This window comes from Chelmon rostratus, chromosome 19, assembly GCF_017976325.1.
Source record: "Chelmon rostratus isolate fCheRos1 chromosome 19, fCheRos1.pri, whole genome shotgun sequence".
Classification (NCBI taxonomy): domain Eukaryota; kingdom Metazoa; phylum Chordata; class Actinopteri; order Chaetodontiformes; family Chaetodontidae; genus Chelmon; species Chelmon rostratus.
Window position 1 is genome coordinate 20,186,452 of NC_055676.1, and position 9,291 is coordinate 20,195,742.

The window sequence follows — 9,291 nt, forward strand, 5'->3', positions numbered from 1 at the left end:
TTGAGATATTTCAGTATAGACCAAAGTGATGGATCAACCAGCAAACATTTCCACCTTCAGAGCCATGCATGCATGGTCCTGCATTCAAAATTTAAGTAAAAGTAAAAGTACAAAGTATCACTAGCAATGTGTACTTAAAGTATCAAAGTAAACATAATGCAGCACTGACTTGACTTTTATATTATTATAATGCATGAACACGTACAAAGCATTTTAATGTAGTTGCTGGTTGAGGTGGAGCTAATTAAAGTACTTTACATACAGTTGATACCTGTAGAATCTGTACCAATGCATCAGATTTTATTAGCTGATTATGTTTTGTTTGTAAAATTTCAATGTGCAAAGTAACTAAAGCTGTCAGATAAATGTAGTGGAGTGAAAAATACAACATTTCCCTCTGAAATGTAGTGAAGTAGAAGTATAAAGCAGCAAAAAAATGAATTTTGCCATCAAACTCTAAGTAGAATTAGCTAAAACCAGATTTCAGAGAAGTTTCTACATATGAACATACAGGTGTGTCTAATCAATAAAGAAGCTTCAGCTTTGATTGCTACAATTAAAACTGGTTCTATTAACTGGATCTGAGCTGTGTTAGCAGGCACAAGTGAAGGCAATTAGCTGTTCAATGAAGCGAGTGTGGAGAAACGAGTCGAGTGCAGGAGGAACTGGGCAGAAGAATGAGAGAATCAAAGAGGAGGAGCCAGCAGATGGTTGAGAACAGGATTTGGAGGTAAGACAGGCAGAAAGAGGGCTCTTCCTGAGTTGAGCTGCTCGCTGTGTGGGGCTGTTCTCTGCTTCCTCCATTCCCAAACTATGGATTAAACCCACTCTACTCATTTCTCTCTACGAACATCTGAGCTACAATGGAGGTAAGAAGGCTGTTTTTTTTCTGCATGCTTTGACTTGCTCTGTCCTTTCTTTGCACACAGCCTGCAGGCTGAAGCGTGTGTGTAGCTGGCTGTGAGGTAGTAATTCACCACCTGTCCCTGTTCTGTGAGAAAAATCAGTCAAACCACCCAAAAAAAAGCATGTTTTTTTGAATCCTGCTAACTTGCACCTGGTGTCTCATTGTGTGTGTTTTCTCAGCTTTAAGTATCTGCATGTTTCTGCAGCCAAACGTCAGGAAGGAAAGGCTCAATAAGAGGGATTTTATACAAAGCAAACATGATCAAAGTGAAGAGGAGCTCTAAAATGCGTGGTATGCAGCTGGTCGTTTCAGGTCCCTGCATGTGAAATGGCTGATAATAGCTGATACTGTCCTTCCTTTCTCTCCCCTGTGTGCTGGGCTGAATTCTTTTCTGCTGAAGTAAAAGAGGCTTGGACACGAGCGCTAATATCGTTAACAGAAATGACGCCGCCTCTGTGCCAGGTTTGATATTCGACTCGAATCACAGTTACACAATGCAAACACTGTGCTCGGTTTTCATTGGAACGGGGCTTTGCTGTGCCAGCGACACAAACAAATTCCCCAGAACTCAGACGAGTTATTATTATTACTGCAGATAAATGAGGCACGCTTTTGTTGTTGACCTGACCTCGTCTGGGTGTAACTGATAGTCCCTCCTTTTGTGTAAGTCAAAAAAAAAAAAAAAGATGAGATGAGGGTGTAACCATGGTTTTACATTTAGAGGATTTTTATGCTAGAATTTTGCAGACTGACTGTAAAATAGTGACTGTTTCTAACTAATCTGAAGAACGTGAGTCATTTCTTGCATCAACTAAGGTTACAACTTGACCGTATAAAGTGTTTATAGCAACGTCAGAATTGCTATTGATGTAAAAGCCGATGTCATGAATGAAGACTTTTACAGCGTAAACATGAAGAGAGCGTACGACACATGCAAAGGGGACTGCACTTCCTTCTTTCTGCAAAGCATTTCTGGCCTGATTTGAATATGGCATCAACACCTCTGTACCTGGAAACTTGTGACCTGTCCAGGTGTAAATATATGAAGTGGTAGTAACTGATCAGATTATGGTATAGCTAACACAACAAGTCTCATTTGAACTGATAAAGCAGAGAAACGCAACATAATAGATGCTATCAAACAGAATACGAGCCGACTGCAGAGTGAGTTGCTCCCTAAAAAGTTATCTTATCAGGTCTCTGTTAAGAAATTCGATTTGGCAGCAGCACCACCCACAATCCACCCAAACTGCATCATATTTCCATCGTGGATGCATCTAAACACATCTGAACCAATTTGGCATCCAGCTTTTCTTTCCCCTCATTTTTGATTTTGAAGCAGCCGAACAGCTACAAGAAATATTTTTACTCTTCTAGTAGCCACAATGTGGGTCTTCACCGTTAGGCAAGAGGAAATAGCTCAGTGTAACATTGCACCTACAACTATTTCACACATTCCTCTTCTCTTACCGTCAGAGACACCCTGCCTTTCTCAGCAACCACTTTAACAGACATCTATGTAACACATGCAGCTATCAGTCCCAATACACGTCTGAATGTATGAGAAATTTCCCTTTTTAAATTACTGCATGACTTTGCGATTCGGTATCTGCCATCAGTTTGTGGTTAGTGGTTCCAGCCTCGCTGCCGTCGGCGTCACTGATGTCGAATATAAATGGTTTGATAACAGAGAGGAAGGATGTTTAGACCAGAAAACGTCTTCTCTGTTTAGCAGCTGAGTCAAACTCCTTTTCTTGGCGTTCACATTCAAAACATAGCTGCCCTCGTTGGATTATGGCAATATTAAGTATATATATTAAGATGATAGAATGAGGTAATGCTCTAGCATTGTAATCCTTCCAATATATATATTTATATTTAGGGTTATTAAAAAAATAACAGTAAAAACTGGTGACATATCCTGACTTTCATGCTCTAATATTGGCCAAGTTCCATTATCACTGGATCCTACATTTCCCATAAGCCCAAGCACACATACCTCTGTGATCTGATGAGTTAAAGCTTCCTCCTGCACCACAGAAAACATTATATAACTGTTTTCACAGGCTGTATCGGTACTCCTATGAATATTATTATCAATCAATTAAAGTAAAACACATCATTATTTTTCCACAAACAATTATTGTCTAGCTGATGTCTCCAAAAATCTCCAAAAAGTGAGTGACTGTCAAAGTCAAGTCCAAATTAATGCTAATGTTGCTCTACATTGAAATGTAAACTGATTGGAGCAGTTTGGAACGCCAATGTTATGCCGCTAAACCTTTTTTGACCACATGGGGCAGCAGACACACAACGGCAGTGACTTTTATACTGATATGTTGAATTTGTTAGCAAACAGTTGTTTATTTACACATCCAGCAGGTACGGAGCAACATTAGCATTCATTTTAATTTGTGTTTATTTATGATGAATCAAAGTCTAATATTCACCCTAATGTTTTGAGCAGCATCCCAACTTCTTTGGAATTGAGGTTGTACAAGATAAATATTGATTACAGCTGCTTTAAAGTCCTCGTTTTTCTGTCAGCAGATGAGCGACCAGGACAGCAGCGCCTCCGCCTCTCAGACAGAGGGAGAGTTTGATGGAGAGATGGACGGAGAGGTGGAGAGTGAAGAAAAAAGAGACGACAGACACAGCGACAGTTCAGCGCCCAGCCTGTCCAGCTTCTCCTCGTCTCTGCGCGCCGTCATTCGCATCAAACAGAAGTACCAGGCCATGAAGAAGCGGCGTCAGGAGCTGGCCCTTGGGCTGGGGGGAGCAGGGACCCTCACGGGAGCCCCGGCGCGAACCAGCCCCAAAATCTTCACCTTCGACGGACTCACCCCCTCGGCCTTCCCCACCCTGTCGTCCGCCGCTCCTCCGAAGAAGAAGAGGAGGAGGAGGAAACGGGTGTTGTTTCCCAACAGCGGGGGGCGCAGGTGCCCTCCGAAGCAAGAGCGCAGCCGAGCCAAGTATTGCCTTTACCTGCTCTTTGCCATCGTCTTCGTCCAGGTAAAGTAACTAAATACAACTCTGAGCGTGACTGAGAAGCTTCCTCATGCTGCTTGAATGAGCTCTGTGGACAATTACATTCTTCTGCAGCTAAATTAGGCCCAAATCTGCTTGCGCTCTTATTCAAATAGATCCAGCCATAAATATTAAAGGGCAACTTAACACCAGGTGGAAAGCAGCACTGCCCCCTCTAGAGGAAGGTTTCAAGTCTGTCACTGGGTGTGGTTGGGTGTGGTCGGAAGAGTGCACCTGTAACCGAGCTCCACACTGACAGACACACCCTTGAGTACACTTCTACATCACTGCATCAATCACTGGATTTCAGTGAAAACACGATATTTATGGGCTGTTCAGTTACTCTTTAAAGAATGTGCACGTCTCCACTGCAACATGCACTAGTTCATTCAGGGTCAGTAATATGAGGCCGTTTTGCAGTTTCTCTGTACGCATCCATCAGTTAGTCGTGACACGAGGGGAATCTGGAGTGGTGCAGCACTTACATTAGTCTTGTTATATAATGTTTATTTAAAAGAGCAGACTTTATACAGAGCTGATTATCGTGGTGAAATCAAGTAAACTGTTGTATGTGAGAAACAATTTCAGATTTTCCAGTGTCACACTTTTCAATAATCTCTTTCCTCACTTACATCTGATCGTCTGTTGTCTCTTTAGCATCACGCGTGTCCCACAGCATTGAGAATTATTCTGTGTTTTAGTATGCTGTTTCAAACAAAACATTTCAATGGCTCCTATTTCCTGTTTCCTGTTTGCTAATGTTAGCAGAGTGGAAGTAAACTTGGAAACGGGCTGATTTGTACACTTTACAAAGCTGATTTGCAGAAGTTGACAAATGGACTGACAGGGCATGTTCTCTATAACGATTAGTATATACTGAATACAATTAGTATGTAGTATTGAATGGAGACACATCTCATTCTTAATATCTGTGACTTGTGTCTTTCCAGGTGTACAATGCCATAGAGAACCTAGATGACCATGTTCTCAGGTATGACCTGGAGGGGCTGGAGAAGACGCTGAGGAGGGAGGTGTTTGGGCAGCAGGGAGCAGTGGAGGGTCTGCTGTCCCACCTGAAGGACTACCTGTCCACCTATGTCCACAACAAGCCCCTGGTGGTGTCCCTGCACGGCCCCAGCGGTGTGGGCAAGAGCCACCTGGGACGCCTCTTGGCTGGACACTTCCGCTCCGTGGTCGGGGAGACGCTGGTGCTTCAGTACTACGTCCTTCACCACTGTCCCCAAGAGGCCAACGCCCTGCATTGTGCCCGCAACCTCTCCGCCATCATCTCAGAGATGGTTGAACGAGCCGAGGACGAGGAGAAAATCCCGCTCTTCATCTTCGACGAGGCCGAACACATGCACGGCGAGATCCTGGACGCGCTGTGGCAACTCGTGGCCTCCAGACAGTCCAACGAATACCTGAACGCTATCTACCTGTTCCTGAGCAATCTGGGTCATGCACACATCACCAAACATATGCTGCACAACTCCTCAAGTATTTCTCTGGCAATGTCTGCGTCTGGTCGTCATAGTAACCTAGTAAAAGAGCTGACTCCAATATTACGCAACACTCTGGAGAAGCTTCACGTACTGTGGACAGAGGCTGACATCTTACCTCTGGGCCTTCTGGAGAAAGGTCACGTGATGGAGTGCTTCCTGGATGAAATGACTCGAGAGGGGTTCTACCCGGATCATACCAACATAGAGCGTCTCGCAGGGGAGATAGAATACTACCCTGTGGTAGGAGGGCATGAATATTCCATGACAGGCTGCAAGCAGGTGGTGGCTAAGGTCAATCTGCTGTGAAACCCTTTGCAGGAAATGTCTGGATGTTTCACATTCTTTAAACCACGAAGAAACAGAGTGTGAGAAGTGAATGAGGGTTTATGGTTGTGAAACTTGAGTGACACAACTCAGACCCAAAGTTTCAAGAGCATGTTTTTCAGACTGAAAAAAGAGAAGTCTGTTCACAGACAAAGGATGCTGAAGCTGTTCGTCTCTGCTGTGGGAAATTGCGTAAATCCTGTGAAGAGCTTTGAAAATGGCAAGTCCACAAACAGTCCTTAAAGGGTCGGTTTAGATTATGAAAAACCTCTTGCAATATCTGACCATTCAGATAGTTTGTTATAGCTGACCAGATTTTGAGATATCCACCGTTGTCAACAGTTTTTGTAAGGTGCATTAAATATTCAGAGTGACCTGTGGAAAGACACACTGACACAAAGACTTTTTAGCCATGCTAGTCGTAGGGTGCTTGGGATGGCAATGCTGTTTAGCCGAGGGTCGACCACCTTGGATCCAGACTGAAATATATCAGAAACAACTGGAAAGCTGGCATCAAAGTCTGTACATTCATGGTCCCCAGAGGATGAATCCTCATGACTTATGTGATCATTTGACTTTTCATCTAGTGCCACGCAGCAATTGGTTGGATTGTCATGAAATTAGGGTCCAAAAATAATATTCAAGGTCCTGAGAGGATGAATCTTCATGACCGAAATTTTTTTCTTCCAGCCCTACAAGCAAGTTTATATTTTTAGTTCTGAGTGAATAATCTCATTAAGTTTTTGATGGATAGTCAGAACGTTTGGTTCAAGCATTCATGTTCATGCACTGAACGTGCAAAACTGACATTATGGCATTCCAGTCAGCCTCAACTGTGCTTTGTGTCTTACGCTAATTTGCAAATGTTAGCATGGTAACACCCTACACTATGTTCAACATGGCAAACATGGCTATTCATCAGCATGCTAGCGTTGTCATTTTGATTACATCTGCACGCTGCTGTTAGCATCTAGCTCAAATGACAACTGAGGTCAAGTACAGCCTCACAAAGATGCTAGCATGGCTGTGGACTCTAGTCTTTAAAACCCTGGACAAATAAAATCAAAACTATCTAAATGGTTAGATACCGCCAGAGGTATCTGAGGTAAGTTCACGGTTTGAGTGGACTGTCCCCGAAACCTCTTTAACCTCCTTTACATCACAACTACTTTATCAGGCAGCTCAATCAGGCAGAGCAGGAAATGAGTAAGACCAATACTAATTCATTTAGATCAGTTCAGATATTCATAACGTGGCAGTTACTAACACACATTTTCGAATGATTTTGTGAGAAAAGTCAAATGTAGGACAGCTTTTATTAATGCTTGTGCAAGTCAGCAGATTCTGTAGATATTTCTGCAGAATCAGTGTATAACCTGTGGATTTACTGAAATATTATACGCTATGAAAACTGTAATAAGATTTAAGTACTTGATTCTGCCTTGGACCTGTAGATGCTAGTAGCTGCTAATCACTAGTTTTAGCTGTGAACTGAGTAGGAGGATGAATCTTGTCTGCACACACAGCATCTCTCTGAGAACATGTGATCCCTGACAGGTTTATTTATTAAAGGAAGATATGTTTTCATGGATAAACTACATGTTCACATCCAAGCTAACTGAACTCAACGTCAACACAGCCTAGACAGAAACAAGGAAGTGGATTTTCACTTCTGTCCCATCCCACTCCCACAAAAATACTCATGTCCCATCCCAACCCCAGAAGAATGACTCCTGTCCACGCATGTGTCCGAATTTTGCTTTGGGAGTGTTATGTGTGTGTGTGTGTGTGTGTGGGGGGGGGGGTTATTGATTTTTAATGTTTTGTTTTTTTATGTTCTCACTATCCTTTTCAGATTACTTTTAGGCAGAGTTTGAAAGAGTACTATATTATTATATTAGTAAAAGTACTAAAGAAGTTACTACTTACTATTTCTATTACTGCTCAGTAATTAAGTTAAAATGTACTCTTTCTTTAATCATTGTGTTCATGTGTTGGGGGGCTGTCTGAAGATAAATCATGCTACTGAAACTGCATTCAATGACAATCCAACAACACTAGTGTAACAACATTACACCACCGAGCCCTGATGTCTAAACCAACAATAAATTCCATTTGTACAGACGGATTTTGCAGCCAGTGCATCCCACTGATTATCAGTTATAAATCTACAAAGGCCTCCATCTGTGGAGCCTCACTAGAATTAACCAGAAAAGAGTTATATAATACATAATATAATAAAAAGAACTATGCAAAACCACAGCCGGTGCAACAAGCAATACCTGCAGGGTTGCCACCTTCTGGGGCCAAAGGAAAAAAATCCGAAATGTCACTTTAACAGCAGAATAAAGAATCACCAGAGAAGTACAAACAATATAAACTCCACAGCAGCTGCAGCCACTAACACACATAAAGCAAAGAGAGCAGCACAGTTTGTATACGTATACACACACACACACACACACACACACACACACACACACCGTGCCAGGTAACACAGAGGCTGTCAGTACTCACCTGACGGAACGTCAGTCTGTGAGCGTGGTGCACCGCGAAGTCCTCAATGAAATGCTCTCTTCAACTTCTGTGCTTCACCAGTCTCAGTTCATATCATGACTAGTTACTCTGTCCCAGTATAACCAGTCCACTCAGTCTTTTTGTCCCACTATAACCAGTCTACCCAGTGTCTGAAGGAAGAAGTTCCTCAGCAGTGAAGCAGATGTTGAAGTCACCGTCGGAGGACCCACCTTGAGCATTTTAGCATATTAGCATGTATCATTTAGCCACCTGTTGATCACGAAACATCTTGAATGTTTGATTTATGTGACTTAACGTATTCGCCGGTGTCGCTTTAAATCAGTAGCTGATTAAAGTTGATGCGACCTTCTTTAACAATGTTGAGGTACAATAATGACTGGCAGAACGACGAACATCATGTTCAAAATAAAGCGTTTTAAATCAAACTTTTCTTCCTATCCCGCTCCGATCACGTGATGAATAGCGACGTAAACTCCCATCCCGCGGGAATCCCGAGAGAAATCACGTGACCCACAGAACTCCCGGAAAATGTCAGCCCCTATGCTAGCCTTGTGCTAGCCTTGTGCTAGCATTATTAATGTTTATTGACCTGAAGATGTTCAGTGACTCATTGATGTGTTAATGTCCTGTATTCACTTCATATTTCTAATGTAAACTTTAATGTCGAGGCAGTGCCATGAAATTAAAGACACCATTTAAACATGACTGGAGATTTTTCTGAAGGTGGCCAGGAAACAAAGTGCCATTTTTATATTGTGTTTCTAGTTTGGATTAAACAAACAAGATGAGTTAATTTGTGAGCTTTGGAAGTGTATATCTGCTGGCATTGCTACCTTAAAACAGGCGCGGCTAGCTGCTTTCCCCTGCTTCCAGTCTTTTTGCTAAGCTAATCAATAAAGCTGCTGGCTGTAGTTTCAGGTTAAGCACACGAGACACGAGAATTGTTTTGTTTTTCTTATCTTACTTTCAGCAAGAACACAAATAAGCATATTT

General features: G+C 42.4%; 1 protein-coding gene across 2 annotated transcripts; it reads left to right on the forward strand.

Moving 5' to 3' along the window:
- The first annotated feature begins 725 nt into the window (after positions 1 to 725).
- Positions 726 to 7,888, forward strand: tor4aa (torsin family 4, member Aa). Of its 2 annotated transcripts, none has more exons than XM_041959600.1 (3): positions 726 to 869; positions 3,455 to 3,919; positions 4,885 to 7,888. In XM_041959600.1, exons 1-3 carry the CDS (start codon positions 864 to 866, stop codon positions 5,740 to 5,742), a joined length of 1,329 nt encoding a protein of 442 aa, XP_041815534.1. In that variant the 5' UTR covers positions 726 to 863; the 3' UTR covers positions 5,743 to 7,888. The 2 variants fall into 2 exon arrangements, with proteins under 2 accessions (XP_041815534.1, XP_041815535.1); XM_041959601.1 differs by having other exon boundaries at positions 3,458 to 3,919.
- Positions 7,889 to 9,291: the final 1,403 nt, after the last annotated feature.

Bases quoted from the DNA above. Each gene is read 5' to 3' on its own strand.
- tor4aa (XM_041959600.1), top strand. The intron at 3,920-4,884 runs GTAAAGTAACTA...GTGTCTTTCCAG, and splicing joins TTGCCATCGTCTTCGTCCAG to GTGTACAATGCCATAGAGAA.